The sequence below is a fragment of the Protopterus annectens genome, chromosome 4.part1 (genome assembly GCF_019279795.1).
Source record: "Protopterus annectens isolate FY-2018-M chromosome 4.part1, PAN1.0, whole genome shotgun sequence".
NCBI classification, from domain to species: domain Eukaryota; kingdom Metazoa; phylum Chordata; order Ceratodontiformes; family Protopteridae; genus Protopterus; species Protopterus annectens.
Window position 1 is genome coordinate 621,642,760 of NC_056734.1, and position 17,953 is coordinate 621,660,712.

Genomic DNA, 17,953 nt, shown 5'->3' on the forward strand with positions numbered 1-17,953 from the left:
TTATTATTTTAAAAACACATCTTTACTGTATCCAACTTGTAAATGAATAGCATACCATTTCATATTCATTATGTCAAAGAATCTAAATATCCATACAGTTCAATATACAGTTAGTCACAGCACTAATGTTAACTCCTTATCTGTCAAGATACATACACATGAGCATCTAATTTCTAAACACATTTAGTTAAGAGAATATTTGAACTATAACCTAAACAATAAGTGCTATAGTTTCTTCTGCAATCAATGACAAAATAAATACCACTGTTTCTCCTATTTTCGTACAACATACCCCAGTTACATTAAGGTTTTAGTATAATCTCATTTCTTTCATCAGTACTTCTTATACTAATTTTTTAAGTCCTTCTTACTCTTGTAAAACTTAAACTAGTCTAAAATACATGATCCTGCATCATTTTTACACATCTCATACAATGGAAATCTGTATTCAAAAACATCATTCTTAAACTTTGCAGAGCATAAAATATTTATGTAAACACTTCCATGCAAATATTAATCATCATATCGAGGTAATAAACATAACCATTTCTTAATATTCTCATCTATGACAACTTCATATAATTTATTCCACTCCAGCCTCATTCTCCCACCATCTCCTGATTCAAATGCTTCAGTGTCTTACACAACCTATTCACTATTCCACTTATCATTAGGTTATCAACCATTGCCTAGTTTAGTCTAGTCTAATCTAGCCTGTTTTGACAGAAGTAGATTCAGTTTTGCTGCTACTTCCTACCGCTTTCCCTGAAGCAGTTCTTTTCAGAGAAAGTCCAGTGCCTTTCAACAGTTGAGACTTAGTTCAGGCTTACTACTACTACCTAGCGCTTTACCTTAAATTGCTACATTTGCAGTTTCTGTTGGATGTTTGGGTATTAACTTATGCTATCCCTTGCTGCCTTCATTCCTGGTTGTGCACAGTCACATGTGTTCAGGGTACTGCATCACTGAGATCATGTCTTATTATAACCTATGTTAGGATACCTTGATGAACTGCCACCTGTTAGCTTCCCTTCTTCATCTTCCAGGTCCAAGTAAATTTTTGCAAATGGGGCCTGAAAATGTATCTATCCTATATCCTTAAATGGAGTGGACTGCCCCAAAACAGGTGCAGGCTTGATAGTTAAATTTGATGCATTATCCCTCTTTGCCATAGTTCCTTTTCTCTCTGCCAGGGTAGCATAGTGACACTTATGGTAATCTAGAGAAGTTACAGAGTCAAGATTCTCCTCACTAACAATGTGCCACCACTTTACCCCATCATGAGGCATTTGTTCTTCAGTCTGTCTCTTTCTCTCTCTCTCTCCAGTTGTGGTCTTATTGTTAGACATAGTTCAACCTTTTTACTCATCTTTGCAGCTGGGTGATTGTGAAATACATAAAAAGAATACTTTACAATAGCTATGGTAACTGGAGATAGGCATTTTACTTACTGCATGTATGGTTTTACTCATAAACAGAGGGGCTAAAACCTGCACACACTTTTTCTGATCTTTTTCATGCTGAGTGCACACTTGCTTAAGTGCTCAAATAAAACTATCAATGTCACACCCTCTTTACAATAAGGAAACAATTAACTACTGACATTGGCAGTCAGGATTGAATTCTCCACTCTAATTACATGCACTTGGTAAAGAGTGAGCATCTCCTTTTTATGCTCCCTATTTTTCAGGTTTATGCACCATGTGGTACTTTGGCAGCACCCTTTGCCCCTGTAGCAGTTACGGGTTTTATGGGCTCAGGTTGCTAGCCCAAGACCCAACACTCCTCAGGGGGTGCACCACACATACTCAAACCTAGGGCCAATTTAGAGTGCCCAATTCACCTACTGTATGTCTTTGGAATGTGGGAGGGCATCACAGCACCTGGAGGAAATCCACACAAATGCAGGCAAGATGCAGATTCTACACAGAATCGAACCGGAGAACCTGTTGCTCTAAGGTGACAATGCTAACAGCTACACCACTGCACCAACCCCCCTTTATGCTGGTACTCCATTTTCCTGCCTTTGCACTCCTTCTTGCTTTCCTGCACCAAAGCCATTTCATGTTAATTCTCCCTTTCCTTTCTAGCAGCTTCATGCTGTCTCATTCTCTATACCACTTACTGTAAATCTCCAGGCATTTCACCTCCAGCTCTACTTTCTTTAATTCAAGGTGCAGTTTGAGATAATCTGAGTGGCTCTTTTGCTGCATGTTGCATCTGCAGGTTCAATGGACTAAATTTTGATTGCACACAAGGCAAATATCAACTCAACATTTGGACAAACCAGAATGTGGGAGCCCCTTTGATATGTATTTTTACCCAGTTGTGAACTAGGTATTTTGCCATATTTGTCAGAGTACATTTTGCCTGTTTCTAATTACTGTGTAAAAAAAAATAATAATAATTGCTGTGCAATGCATACTTCTGTATGTTTCCCTTGTGGCAGAAAGGGTACATACCACTTGTAGTAAAAAAAAACTGCTGTGCCCCACATGAATCCAGTTTACAATATCCACTACTGGAACCATGTCGCAGTCAGGTATTTAGCCATTAAATTTGCACTGCTGGCAGTATTTTATATGTGTGGAATTTTAACTTAAGAGTAAATGGGAAATGCAACTGCTGTCTCTGATTATGATCAACACCCAACATTAAAATAAGCTTTAACTGAAAAGCTGCAGAGCAGAGATATAGCCACTGGATTCCTAGGATTTCACCCACCTTGCTCTCAATCCAAAGTGTCTTCTACTGCTTATCTTACCAACAGTAACAGAAGCATATCCAAGATCATTGTGAATACACAATGTTTACCAGGAGGGGAGCTAATGATAACTTTCTAGGGCACATACCCCTTTCTCTGTCTTTACAGTAACTTACTGCCATTAACTTGAACTAGCTAGCATATCAATAACACAGTTTTTGTGTACTCTAACATAAACTACCATTAATATAATTCACAGCTATGGCAAAGCAGTCACTCTGAAAGGTGGACACAAACAGGTAATACCATCACTATTTCTATACACATACACATAAACTAGTAAATAAACTATTGGCCACAACCTTTTGAAATTTAATTACATGATTTTATTTGAAATAAATTTAAATAATATACATTGAAAGTTAAATTTGTAAGCAACTATACACTCACACAATGAAATATAAAATAAAGAGTTTTAAACAGACAGCCAGATGATAATGAGACAAAAATCTCTTTCCATCAAATATCTAGCTCTATTACCACAATTGGCAGAAGGCTTACTAAAAACTATCAACTTCTTACTTTTAGAAGCATTTAGCAGCTACAGAAAACTCATGAGTAATATGTTTCATATAGCCTCTGTGCAACAAGTTCTCTGTTCAAACCCTAGAAGGCAAAGACTAACTGTACCTCAGCAGGTAATCTGCAAACTCAAAAGAGCCCAATATTCTGCAATTTCCTATTTTATTTAGATTTTAAATGTAATTTTCCTGTTTCCATTGTCACTTAACCCTGAAGGCAGTTGGTGTCCATTTATGGCAGTAGCCTTTGAATAGAAGTGGCAAACAGAAAAAACAGCAATCTTCTATGGGTGGCTATTTGTGTTAGGAAAATGTCATTTTTCAAAAATATAATACAGTTCTGAAGAAAAATAACCACACATTCTACATAGCTTATACATTTTTTTAATTTTGCGGCATATTTTATTTCAAAGACAGTTATAGTTTGTACTTATTTTCAAATTTGCTTCTTAAAAATAAAACACTTGCTTTAGCTAAGGGCAGACTGTATGCATTTCATATTATTTTACTGCAGTTTTTACATGGCTAGTCACAAAATAATATAAGCATGGAAAACATACTACAGAAATAGAGTCTACAATATTGACAGAAATATGATATGACACAGATGGGAGATGCACTGACAAAGTTATATTTCTATGGGGATGGCAGGTGAGTTTGATGAAAGAATAATTTACAGAAATGCTCCCATTTACACTTCAAATACATTGTATTATTATATATTATATATTATATTATACATTATATATTATACTTATGCGGTACTATGCTTATATTCACTGCAGGCAGTAGTAACTTGCCATGGAAATTAGAAAAGGACCATGCCAATTACTGCTGGACTAATGTTTAGGTTATGCTGAGGTGGATGGATATTATATTTTGCTCAACAGCTGACAGGACAGTTCAACTACAAGGTAAAGTGTGATCTAAAATGTGAAGGTTTTCACAGTAACATAAATAACAAGCAGCATTTTGAGCAACTGGTTATGTTTAATGTAAGTATGGGAAAAGATCTCAACTGTTACAATGAGTCTTGGTAATGACCACTGTTCTTATATCTTAGTGGTTTAGAATCAGTAATGTGATAATCAAGGTGAAGAGTTTCACAAAATGGTGGGCATTTTATAGTTAGCAATATAGTTACCTTATTTTGATTTCCTCACTACTGTGTTATTACACTCTTCTGCCCATGGTGTACATGTTGTCTCAAATCATGAACGATATGCTTCTCCCAGTCAGCATTTTCCAAAAAGATACTTGTCTAAGTACCAGTTTGTTAGCCTGTCTTTCTCTCCCTTTCTATCATTTGCTTTTAACTGAAAAGATCAGTTATCTTTTTACTGAAGACTGCGTAATGGTAATGATGATGATGATTAACTTCCTGATAAATGAAATAGGTATATGGTTCCATGCCGATCAATAATCAAATAGAATTATAGTAGAACAGCAACACACCTTACAAAAAAAGAAACACATGCCTTTGCAACCTGTTTAAACAGTAATCTCTTAATTATATTAAGTCACTCAAGGCTGTATACCATGGTAAAGAAACAATAGTCCTCTGTGAGCAGTTTAGGTATACAAAATCATCTAAACTGATTGAAGGGAGTCATACTTTTTTCATCCCAAACATTCTGGTTTCAGTCCTGGCAAAGAAAGATATTTAGAACAGCTCCTGCTTCAGAAAAAATATAATAAAATTCATAGAATTGTATGTTGCGATTTTTCACTTTACTGTAAGTTATTAGTTATAGTTACCTTTGTTCCTTTATCTTTCAGGTTACAAATCAAATTTTTCCAGTATGGACTTATTCGTACCTTGTTATACTTTTTCCAGTTTTCTTGGCCACCGATTACTTACGATACAAGCCAGTCATCCTTCTACAAGGAGCAAGCTATTTGATTACCTGGTTGATGCTTTTGTTTGCCCAAGGAGTGTTAGCCATGCAGTTTGTTGAAGTTTTCTATGGCATGGTAACAGCTACAGATGTAGCATATTACTCATACATTTACAGTGTGGTCAGTCCTGATCATTACCAGCGAGTAACCAGCTACTGTCGAAGTGTTACTTTAGTGGGATTCACTATTGGATCTGTGCTTGGTCAAGTTCTGGTTTCTTTTGCAGGTGTCTCCTACTTTCATCTCAATGTCATATCTACGGTTTTTGTCTCAGTTGCAATTGTAGCATCATTCTTCCTACCAATGCCACAAACAAGCATGTTCTTCCACAGAAAAGCTACAAGGGAAATGTCTCAGCCCCCAACCAATGACCAGAATCAAATTAGCCCTCCTAACACTAACATCAATGAAGCTAATAAAGAGCTGCATATCCCCTCTGAAACATCAATGGATTCTGAATATGACAAAAGTCACATCAAAAAGAATGAGACATTTTTATTTGTAAAAGTGATTTTGATGCTTTGGGCAGATTTCAAAGAATGTTACACTTCCAAGGAACTACTTTACTGGTCCATCTGGTGGGCCATGGCCACTTGTGGTTACAATCAGATTGTGAATTATGTCCAGGTCTTATGGGATCATATTGAACCATCTAGTAACATGACAGTGTATAATGGTGGAGTCGAAGCTGTATCGACACTTTTAGGTAGGATTTAGCAGTATAATATAAAGTTATATAAGCATATAAGCATGGGGTTCGAAATTAGTAGACAAATGCTTGCCAAATGCACAGTCCAGATAAATTTAACCTTAGCAATGCATTATTTGGACAGGAGGTAATTTTCTGATGGAGCTTGTATTCTTTCTTCATTCATCATGTTTTGTCTAGATGTTAAAAGCATAATTTCAATCAGTGATACAGTATTTTCTGACATAATTGACATATCTTGATTCTCAAACTCACTGCAAAATTGATCAAGAAACATAAACATCAAACTGACAACAGACTTAAAGATTCTCCAGTTAATGTCATTTTACAATGTTTTGTAAAGTACTCTCATTTTAAACAATTATTTATTTATTTATATTGGTTTACTGGGGAAGTTCACTGATCACTATTGACCAATTTCAGGCTCAGCCTAGATCTATAAATAAATAAATCTGTTAAAACAGTCAGCTGTTATATTTAGAATCATAGGTAGTGTCTAAACATCACAGATGTCTACCTTTCCTTCAAAGTACTACATATACTAGATTATTCTGTTGCATTAAAAATACTAGTGAAAAAGCTAAATTTATATCTCATAGAGCAAGTTGGTGCTCTTGGAGAAAAGAAAAGGAATCAGGAATTTGTAAAGGGGTGGAAAACTCATTGGGTAACTTCAAACGTCATCTTTTCATGCCATTTTCTGTAGCTTATCAAAATATATTTCATATTCTGAAGCTTTCTGAATTTTAAAACAATGATTCTGGTGTATAAACGTCTGGGAGGGATTTATCTAATAAGATGTTCTATAGTTCTGATGCAGGAATAAAAAGTCCAAATGTTGCTGGAAATAGTGCAATATGTTCTATAGTTCTGATGCAGGAATAAAAAGTCCAAATGTTGCTGGAAATAGTGCAATATCACTACAGTCCCCTGACTGTTTCACTGAAAATTGTTTTCAAGTGAGTGCTATCCTCAAGAAATTTTTTTTAAATAAAATGTTTAGAAATAGCTTATTCCTGTTAACTTCCCTCGTTAGAAATAGCTTATTCCTGTTAGCTTCCCCATTACATTATTTTTGGGAGATTTGATTCAAAATCTTAAAATCAGGATCTTTCTTGTACCAGAGGCCATCAGGTAGTGCACATTTTCACCCACCAAAATAAAACTATGAAGGATGAGATCACAGCATACATTACAACATTATTTCTATAACAATCAATAATGACTTAAGAGAGTCTGTGGTGCTCACAGTTTAAGTGTAAGGCATATGTCTTCAGCCTTCCATGGCAGTGAGAGATTAAGCCATGACTATGACCCAAAGATCCTTCATCCAATTAATATCCCTGACACTGGAGGAAGTGGTGAAAATAATGAGATGAGTGCCAGGGCAATGCCTATTTACCTCTTTGGGGGGGTGGGTGAGGAGTGAGCATATCCCTAGGATACAAACACAGTGCTAAAGCAACAAGGTGAAGACCACAGATAACATAGAAGCACTTGCTTTGAAGGGGGTTGTATCATCCACAGAAGCTGATTACATGTCCTTACTTAAACCCACTGGCCGCTGAATGCTTCAATGCCTACAGGCATGAGCAGTGTGGACCATAACTGCATAAGAATACAAGAATTCATTGATGGAAAGACAGCAGACAACGACTGTCCCTAACCCAGTTACAGAATAAATAGGCAAAGTTCACTGCAATCAGATGGTTACTGGGAATGGTGTGTTGGGGGGGGGGGGGGGGAGTGTTAAAAATATACACTGATTTTCTTAACATACAATTCTAATTATTTTTTGTAGCCTATATCAGGCTTCTATCAAAGACTCTTTAAGATATCAACAATGCTTCAGTGAACTAATTCTTTAGCTATTAAGCCATTAGAAAACTAAAGTTCAAGCATCTTCTAGCATGTGATATGGGGTTAGTATGTTTAAATGGCTAACTTAAAGAGAAACATATGGAATTAAAGTGGAGGTCATGGGAATCAAACGTAGGTCTGCATGAAACAGTAGAACATTAATTCACCACATTACAAACTGTACCACAATTACAATAACTTTTACTACAGGACATTAATAGGCAATACCAGTTTTGCAAATGAAATGGAAGGTTCTCAAGTCACCGGACTCTTGTAATCTATTTGGATTGTTTATGATCCTTCCAGTTATGATACTAATGATACTAATGAATGTTTATAGTAATTTCTGGATCAACATTGTCAGATGGAAACAGATGACGATGACATAGGAAGAGGACATTATCTTCAATTAAACACCTTATTCAGAATCATGTATGAGGTAGATACTGGACAGTAGACAGTATTTAGAATGAAAAAAGCATAAAAATGCATTGTAAAATAATGATCATAAAAACTGAGTACAATGAAGTTTTACAAATAAGTCTCAATCTGGCAACCTACAGCATGAGCAATGCAGGTCTGGGAATGGGTCTGTATAACTGGTAGGACATAATAAATGAGGAGAGAGAGAAAGGGAAAAGATTAAATGCATTTTCCGTGATTACAAACATATTTTCTTCTGTAGGCTGCCATATCAGTGGTATGAGGTGGTAATCTATGAAGTGAGAATAGGATTTGTTGTCACACTTGACATGAGCACCAATGAAGAGATTTGTGGCTGCATTTCAAGAGAAGTGAAAGAAAACATAATATAATAAAGCAAGGAGAATGGTATCCTCATTGTTCTTAATCTGTACGGCACTGACTGTTCTCTGATGTTCAACATAGTGTTGATTAGCAATGCAGTCTGGGTAAACTGTACTGCATTAGCTAATTACTTTATGACCAAGTTGTAATCATTGCTACTGCTTTTAAATAATGCATATAGCACTACACAAATGATATCTTCCTGAAAGCATTGCAACATAACCAACTCTAAAGCTGTGAAGCTTTGAAGTAAGAAAATACTACTACTACTAAAATAATAATAATAAAATAATAATAATTATACTTCTAAACTATTTCTATTGCTGTTATCTAAACAGACATTACAGAAAACCTAGAGAAGGTCCAAATGGAGAGATGAAATCAGCAAGAAAATTAGAGTAGTATTACTGGAACTGAAGTCATCCTCAGGTCTTGGCAAGTACCTTCATGAGGTGGACCTTGTTTTCACAAAATCTCACCAAGATGACACTGATATACAGACTGTATTTCACATAGCATATATCATGGAGAGAAGTAGGTTAAAAATAAAAAGACAGCTAAGTGCACAACTATCAGCATAAAAAAGCATCCAATCCTGGTGTGTGCACTGGTGCCAGGACTGGAAAAAATTGCAGTGTAGAATCCGAAGGACGCAGAAACATTCCTACAATGGGGCTAAGCCACACTCTTGGGAATGGCCCCTCTATTTTAGAAAGAAGTAGTATTCCACAAAAATCCCAAAAACTGATAGGCCAAAAAAGAGCCATATACATGATAAACTGGACTACTGAAGATAAAGAAGAAATGATGTACTGTTACTATTATGCAAGAAAAGTAGAATTTCCAGATAGAAGATAGTCAAAAAGATTAAGAGAGAAATTAGAGAAAAGAAAAAGACTTGCACAAGAAGAACTGAAAAGCTTCAAATAAAAATTTATGTTCATTAGTACAACAAATCCATGAAACGTATTGTGTAGACAAAGAAACTTTGGGCCACCTGAAAAAAATGTAACAGAAGTTTGAAAATATAAAGATCAAAACCCAGATATTTTTGAAAGGTATAAAAAAAGAAATATGGACATGAGAAAGAAAAAGAGATCTGATATGGTGCAATATTTATGCAAAGGAGAAAGCCAAACTAATCAATGCAAAACAGTAGCTCCAAATGTATTTGAATAGAAATATAAGCAAAGGCACCAAATATGGAAAATTTTACAATACAAAAATAAGATCACAGAGGAGATTCATAGAACAGAAGATAGAAGTTAAACAGAAATCAAAGTTATGGAATACCTGCAAAGTATAGGATTTAGTGTAGAAAGTCTAACACAAGTCATGCCACAGCATGATGGAACAGTAAGTCCACATAATAAGGAGAAACAGATGGAGTGGGAGACATCTGAAGAAGAAATATGGGCATGGGAAAGAAAAAGAGATTTAATATTTGCAATGTTTATGCAAAGGAGAAAGCAAAACTAATCAATACAAAAAAAGCAGCACCAAAGATATCCGAAGAGAAATACAGGCAAACGCACCCAGATATGGAAAATTTCACAATACAAAAATAAGAAAACAAAGGTGGAAAGAAGAAAAGATGATTAGTAATGGAGAATTTAAAGAAATAGAAATTGAAGTTATGGATTACCTCCAAAGTGAATGACTTAGTGTAGAAACTCCAGCTCAGGTAACATCACAGCATGATGGAACGATGAATCTCCAAATTAAGAAGAAACAGGTGGAATGGGAAGCATATGATCAATTGCCACATGTTGATGCTCTGGAGCCTTCAGTAGCAAACCAGTACAAAAGTTCAGTTGGAGATGAACAGCAAGGGAAGGGACAGTAAACAGTGACAACGCTGGTGCAGGCAATGCTGTGGAATGATGGGCCAATGAGTTCCCATGTGAAGGAGCAACAGATGATGCAGGATGCAGCTGAAGAGGATATGTCACAAGAAAATGTTCTGAAACTTTTTGGAGAATGCCTGCAGGAAACAGACAGCAAAGAATGTGCCCTTAGTTTAGAAGAAAATTATCTAAGGGAAGAGTTGTTTGATTTAATTGAGTTGGACATATTAAGATCAATGAAAGAAATAGATTACAGAAAGTAAATAAGACCCAGAATATTGCAAGTCTGTGAAGCAGATAAACACAGTAATCAAGACTATTAAGAGAAATTCATGTAATATAACAGAAGTAAATAGGATATATTACTGTGCAGCTTAACTAATAACAGATAAAGTCTTCCACAAAAACACAGGGCAGTAAGGGAAAGGAAGGGAAGAAATAAAATTCCATAATGGAAACATCAAATAAGGAAAACTATAAAGCAATTAAGGCAAGAAGTGTCATTGTTAGAATATAGAAGAGGGAACAGATTAACAAAAATACTTAGAAAGATAGATGTTATAAAAGCAACACACAGTATCGCACACTGTTGCAAATAATAAATTAATGATATCAGCACAGGCAGAAAAGCAAGATATGCTGATAAATATAAAGGAAAAAAAAAACAAAATAAGCAATTAATTAATGAATGAAAAAAGTTTTATAGAGAACTGGGAAACAAATCAAAAGGAATAGAAGCAGCACCAAAAAGAAGAAATAGACACATTTTGGAGAAATATTTATGATGACCCTCTGGAACATAACAAAGATGCTGAATGGACAGAAAAATTCAAAGAAACAGTAAAGAGTTCAAATGTAATGAAGTAACAGCCAAAGAAATTGAAACAAAATTAAGAAAAGCTCCTAAACTGAAAACCCCAGGCCTAGACGCAGTACCTAACGTCTGACTAAATGTATTAAATGTATTAACATATATATATATATATATATATATATATATATATATATACACAGAGATTTAGCCTTGAGTAAGAACTGTTCATATGCATATCCTGAATGGACACCAGTCTGGCTAACAACAGGAAAAATGATACTCCTCCTTAACAATTAACCTGCAAGCCATCATAAAAACTATAGGCCAATAACTTGCCTTCCGAAGTTGTACAGAGTTTATACTGGAACTGATGCAGGCAAAGGGCAGGATTCACGAAGGCTTGCACGGAGTGTAAGAGACGTGTAAGACTCCATGCAAGCCTCACGATCCAGGAACAGCCCGAAACTCCGTGTAAGAGACCAGCTAAAACGTCTCTTACACGGACTGGGTGTGGATTAGCTAAATACCTCACTTGCAGCAGAAAGGCATGCAAATGAGGTAGAGTAGCGCTCCACGAAGCAGAAAGCAGCCCGTGTAAGAGCCGTTTTAGCTGCAGAAATGTACTCAGTTGACAACTGAGTATGTTTCTTCAAAAATCACAATGGAGCCATGTCAGCTCCAAATAAAGGGTGCATATGTGTCAGGCAGCATGCCAATGGCCAAATATGTGGCCATTGGCAAGGTACCCCGATGCAAATATGAAAAATAATGTTTTTTTTTTCAGCGATCGCCGATGTTTAAACGCAGCGCAGCGCAGCCCCGCACAAATGGGCTGCGCTGTATAAAACATAAAAATGAAGGTTATAAACCCACAAATGTGGGTTTTATGCAATACATGGATTTACAATACAGGGACCAGCAGACCAAAAACAACATGGCCACCGTTTAGTGGTTGCCAAGGGGGGAAGCTGAGTCTAAGAGATGTAACTAAGCATTAGTAGGCAATCTGATGTAAATGAGTGTTAGGATACTGAATTCCACTGTCACATAGCAAATGAGCACATTCTGAGTAGTGTAAGAGATACATAAGGGGGAGGAATAGAGTAGGAAATAGGTGACATCACAGGGGGGAATGGCAGAAAGAAATGCAGTTCATTGGAGGTCAGTGTTTCATGACAGATGTCAGACACATATCATGGAAAGAGGAGTGCCACAAGATAAGCATGGGAAAGTCAAGAAATGGAAGGTGTACACTGTTGCTTACACCAAAGTTTCTTGCTGGGCGTGCATGCGCACGTGTGCATGCCATGAGGCGTGAGTAGGGCAATGTGCGCGCGTGTAAGGCAGACTGAGCATGTGGGAGCGTGTTGGCAGACTTGTAAGACTGTTTGCGCTGGTGTGCGCGCGTTTTAACCCGAATAAGCAGATTCTGAACTGTGTAAGCATGTGTGCGCGTGTGTAAGCCACTGTGAGAGTGTTTCTGCTGGTATGCCCGTTGCTCCCCCCTGAGGAAACAGAGAGGAGAAAGGAAGCAACAGACTTAGTAGGAAGCTAGCAGGGAATACTGCTGGAGCAAGCAGGTGAAAACAATTACAAGCAGGCAATTACACAGGCAGAATAGTAGCTCAGCCAAGCACTTAAAACTCTGCAAACAGCAGTGCAGGATGTTTCTCTCAAGAGACACTGCAAGACAGGAGTAAGCTATTAGAAGTGAAAACTGAAAAAGCTGAACTCAGAGCAGAAATGCTAGGGGCTGCCATAGCTGTCATAAGGAGACATAGGCTACTTGCTGAGGGTGGTGACAATGCAGATGGTGCCAGACAACCCACAGTGAGGAGACGGAGAAGAGTGTACAGGCCCAGGGTCACCTACCATGGGTTACATGAGCTGGAGATAGTAGAGCGCTATAGAGTGGGCAGAGACCTCCTGCAGCAAATTGTTGAGCTGTGCAGACCACGCCTCACACACAGAACCAACAGAGGGGAACCCATCCCAGTAGAAACCAAGGTATGTGTTGGCATAAGAATACTAGCAACAGGTACCTTCCAGAGACCAACTGGTGATATGATGGGGATATCACAGGCATCAGCCTCCAGGGTACTGCACCAGTTCCTGGATGCCATGTCAGCACATGTCGGTGAACATGTATTTTTCCCAAATGCCCGTGAGGTATTGGCCAGCAATATGCGTCTCTTCCAGCAAATAGCGGAATACCCTGAGGTAGTGGGTGCAATAGACTGCACGCACATATGCATCAAAGCACCAGCAGGTGAGCAGGGCAGGGCCTACATTAACCGCAAGGGCTTCCCCTCCATCAACTGCCAGGTCGTGTGTGATGCCCAGGGCATAATAATGAATGTGTGTGCTGGCTGCCCTTGGAGCTACCATGATTCCCATATCTGGCATTTGTCACAGCTGTACCAGACATTTGCCAATGGGGACATCCCACATGGACACCTAATGGGGGATGCAGGTTATGCACTGGAGCTGTGGCTGATGACACCCATCAGAAACGCACACACACCTGAACACGAACGCCATAATGAGGCACATGCACAAACACGTAATGTAATAGAGCGTGTGTTTGGGCTGCTCAAGTCACGGTTCCGGTGTCTGGACACATCTGGTGGAGCCTTGCAGTACTCACCAACTACATGTACCCAAATTGTCATGGTATGTGCTATGCTACATAATATGATCTTGCGAACACAGCTGCAGCAGGACCAGCATATGGCCGGGACAAACAGTCCCCCACCATTGCCAAGGCCATCACAGGCAGAGCGTGACTCAGAGGAGGAACAACCTGAGCCTGCCCCAGTAGGCAGAAGGAGGCGTGCCCAGTATGCCCTGGCCTTGGCAAAGAGGCAACGCATAGCACATACACTGGCACAGTAGGAACCCTGGGAATGATACCCCTTTCCGACTCACTCATATAGTAAAAGGGATGCCTAACATGACACAACCTGCAGTCAAACATGTACAGGGAGTGTAGTATGTGCATCCGACATAGTCAGCCCTGCAGCACCACCTGAGGCAAGATTGCCATGTGATAAGCCATGTAACACTGTCTAGTATATACAAACATGACGACCCTGCCAACATCCCACCCACACCAAGCATGATGCCACACCATGAAGACAACAAGACCAAGTACAATAATTGGCAGAAGTATTTCTGCAAGTCACAGGAAAACAAATGTCTGATAGCCTGGGGTGACATGCTGGCCAAGACGGAATGCACCACCTGCCAGGGATGGCACTCACCCAGCACACCTGGCTGTGTGGATACTGGCAAAGGCTGTTGTCACCCCCACAGTGCCTTGAATAGGCAAGGCTGGAAACACAAACATTCATGCAGACCAACAAAGATGCATGCAGACCAATCACACCCCAGCATGGAGAATGGTAATATCTGACCTGTAACAGAAACCTGGGTCAAGGCTTATAAGATCACACTAATACTACCAGGTCTCTGTGAAAGTACTGAACTAGTACACTATGCAGCAACAAAGTTTGGCCAGTCAAACAGGATGTTGACAATTGTATGCAAACTATCCCATGGCAAACCTGCAGGCACAGCATAATGCCTGTTAGGTTCACACACAAAGTAGTTGGCCAGTAAGAACGCAACCTGATGTCCAACACTGAACTGTACATGTGAAATGTAAATGAGGTCCATACACAAACACAAATGTGGTGGACCACAGATCCCAACATATAGGTTCTAGGTCTAGTTTACTGTGCCTCTGTCTAATAGTGATATGGGAGTAATCCCTGGGACAAACCTACGATCCCCCATCCATAGTTTATAGTTTCATAGTTAAGTACTAGGCTATCTGCCCTGGGGCATTTGTAAGCCTAGCCATAGTGATATGGCTTTCGCCACCCTGTGTAGTGGTACAGAATAGATTAAGAATACTGTGCCTCTGTCTAGTAGTGACACAGTGAAGATCCCCTTACATAAATGAATTAGTTTACTGTGCCCCTGTCTAGTAGTGACACAGAGGTGACCCCCAGGGTAAACCTACGATCTCCCATCCACTCATCAAGGTTTCTCTTGAAGAGTGTCAGTGAGGGGCTCTGCCCAACATGAACTGGGATTCTGTTCCAGAGCATGGGAAGCCTCTGGGTTATGAACCTATTCCTCCAGCATGTTCTATTCATACTTGTGCCTAGGTTTAAGTGTTTGGCTCTTGTGGTTCTGATGGATTTGGATCTGTTGAGGTGGAGCATGTCCATCAGATCCTGATTGGACATGGCTTTGTACGGCAGGCACAGATCACCTCTGAGCAGGTGGTATGCTACTGAATAGAGCTGGAGTTTCTTTAGTTTGGCAGAATAAGACATATGTTGGAGACCCTTGATCCTCTTGGTGAGGTACTTTTGTGGTCTTTCCAGCTGCTGCACCAAATGGGGAATTGTACTCAATCATGGGTCTGATAAGCGAGGAGTATAGGGGTACAATGACCTCCTTTGATCTGGATGTGAATCCCTCCATGATGAGGTGGGCAAGGTAGAATGTCTTTCTAAACACTTTGGCAACGTGGGTGTCAAATGAGAGGTCGCTGTCGACATGAGTCCCCAGGTCTCTGATTACTTTGTCCGTACTCAGTGGGTTACTGTCTATGTGATAATCTGTGGGTACCTTGTTTTTCCCAAAGGGGATGACTATACATTTATTGGCATTTAGTTTAAGGCCATGACTCTGGCACCAGTTGTCCGTTTCTGTGAGGCCATTCTGTAGGGTGTATGTGTCAGCTGGTATATCGACTATGGCGCCTAGTTTGCAGTCATCTGCGAACTTCGGCAGCCACAACCCTCCCATGTTTGATTTAACATCTGGAAAATAAATGCCAAACAAGAGGGGTCCCAGGACAGAGCCCTGTGGGACACCACTTGTGACTGGCTTTGAGTCTGACATGGCCCCAGCGATTATGACTTTATGTGTTCTGTCCTTTAGCCAGTTTGCAACCCATCTAGTGACATATGGGTTTACATTTAAGCTGCTGAGCTTAGCTATGATGCCTGAGTGGGGTATTGTTTCAAAGGCCTTAGCTAAGTCCAGGTAGGCTGTATGGACTGCTTTGCCCTCATCAATGGCTCTAGTGACTGTTTTGAAATAATCAACCAGGTTCAAAAGGCAGGATCTGCCCTTTACAAAGCCGAACTGGGTGGGATCAAGTGTCTGTAGGTCCCCAATGTCTCTGTTTATGAGTTCCATAATGATTCTTTCCATAGCTTTGCAGACCAGGCTGGTTAAGCTTATGGGACAGTAGTTCCCAGAGTCTGTAGAGGTACCACCTTTGTGGAGTGGGACCACTGTTGCTGTACACCAGTGTTCAGGTACATATCCTGTAGTAAGGCTAAGGTTAAATAGCATTTTTATGTGCGGGTTAAGCTCCTCTTGGAGATCACGTAGCACGCAACCCGGGATGCCATCAGGTCCCATTGATGCTGCGTTTTTAGCTTTGCTGAGGGCTGCTCTCACCTGGACATCTGAGATGACAGTGAGATTACATTCAGCTGGGATAAGTAATTCACCTTTTGGGGGTGAGTGAGGTGAGAAATTTGCACTGAACCTGTCAGCCAGAATGTTGGCAATATCTGTGGGTTCAGTGTATTATTTGTCATTGTGAACTAACTGTGAGCATATCTGAGGGTTTACGCCCAGGTTTCTAACATAGCTGAAGAAGGCCTTGTGGTTATCTTAAGTGTCCTTAGCGAGTTTCCTCTCAAAGTTGGCCTTGGATGTTTGTATGAGGGAACATAGCTTTCTGCTAGTGTTGATCAGAGATACCTTCCCTTTATGGGATTTTGCTCTGTCATGCAGTAGCTTCCTTCTTTTGTTATACAATTTGTTTATGGCTGAGGTCCATCAGACAGGACGCTTGCCCTTGGTGGAGAGGGTCTTGGATTTATTTGGGATTGCATGATCCATGCATTCTCGGAGATGTCCATATAACACATTTGTGAAGGATTCAGCATTGTGGGATGTGGTTTCCACTGGCACAGTGGGCTTAAAGGATACCATCTCAGTCTTAAGAAGAGTGAAGTCGGCTTTTGATAAGTTTTTCACTATAGTCTTTTGTGCTGGGGGTGTAGGTGGGATATGTATATCCAGGGTGATTAGTTTGTGGTCAGATCTCACTAGTGAGGGGTATACATCCAGTGTGGAGCATTTTGTCCCCATGTTTGTGATGATCAGGTCTAGTATATTACCTCCCCTAGTGGGAGATGTAACTAGCTGTCCCAGTGCATTTGAATGTATGAATTCCAGGAACCTCTGGGCCAGGGTGTTAGGGCTAGAATAATGCACCCAATCTATGTTAGGGTAGTTGAAATCTCCCAGTATGATGGTATTTGGTGATACATTGATATCCTCCTGTGTCTTCAGGAAGGCTGAATGGGGTTCCTGAGATTGGGAGGGTGGTCTGTAACATGCTACCAGTTGTATAGCAGTTTTGCCTATGGCTAGTTGCACCTGTATGGTCTCCGATGCTTCATGTGTTGCAACTAATCTGGAGGTGTGGGTGTCCTTCATGAATATGGACACTCCCCCTCCCTTTGTGGTTCGGCCCGGGTTTTGGGGTCGAAAAGCATGATATGAGGTATAGCCTGGTAGCGCAGGGTTTCTCTCAGGAGCCTTGAACCAGGTTTCTGTCACTGCACAGATATCGATGTTCCCCATACTGAGGAGAGCTTCGAGTGTGTGCATCTTGAGGTTAAGACTTCT

General features: G+C 39.6%; 1 protein-coding gene across 1 annotated transcript in view; it reads left to right on the plus strand.

Annotated features, from left to right (window-relative positions):
• SLC19A3 (solute carrier family 19 member 3) overlaps positions 1 to 17,953 on the plus strand; it is a 163,928-nt gene that overhangs the window by 61,270 nt on the left and 84,705 nt on the right. The window contains exon 2 of the mRNA XM_044070920.1: positions 5,065 to 5,890. Coding sequence (XP_043926855.1) covers positions 5,065 to 5,890 — 826 coding nt within the window. The remainder of the gene's footprint in view (positions 1 to 5,064; positions 5,891 to 17,953) is intronic.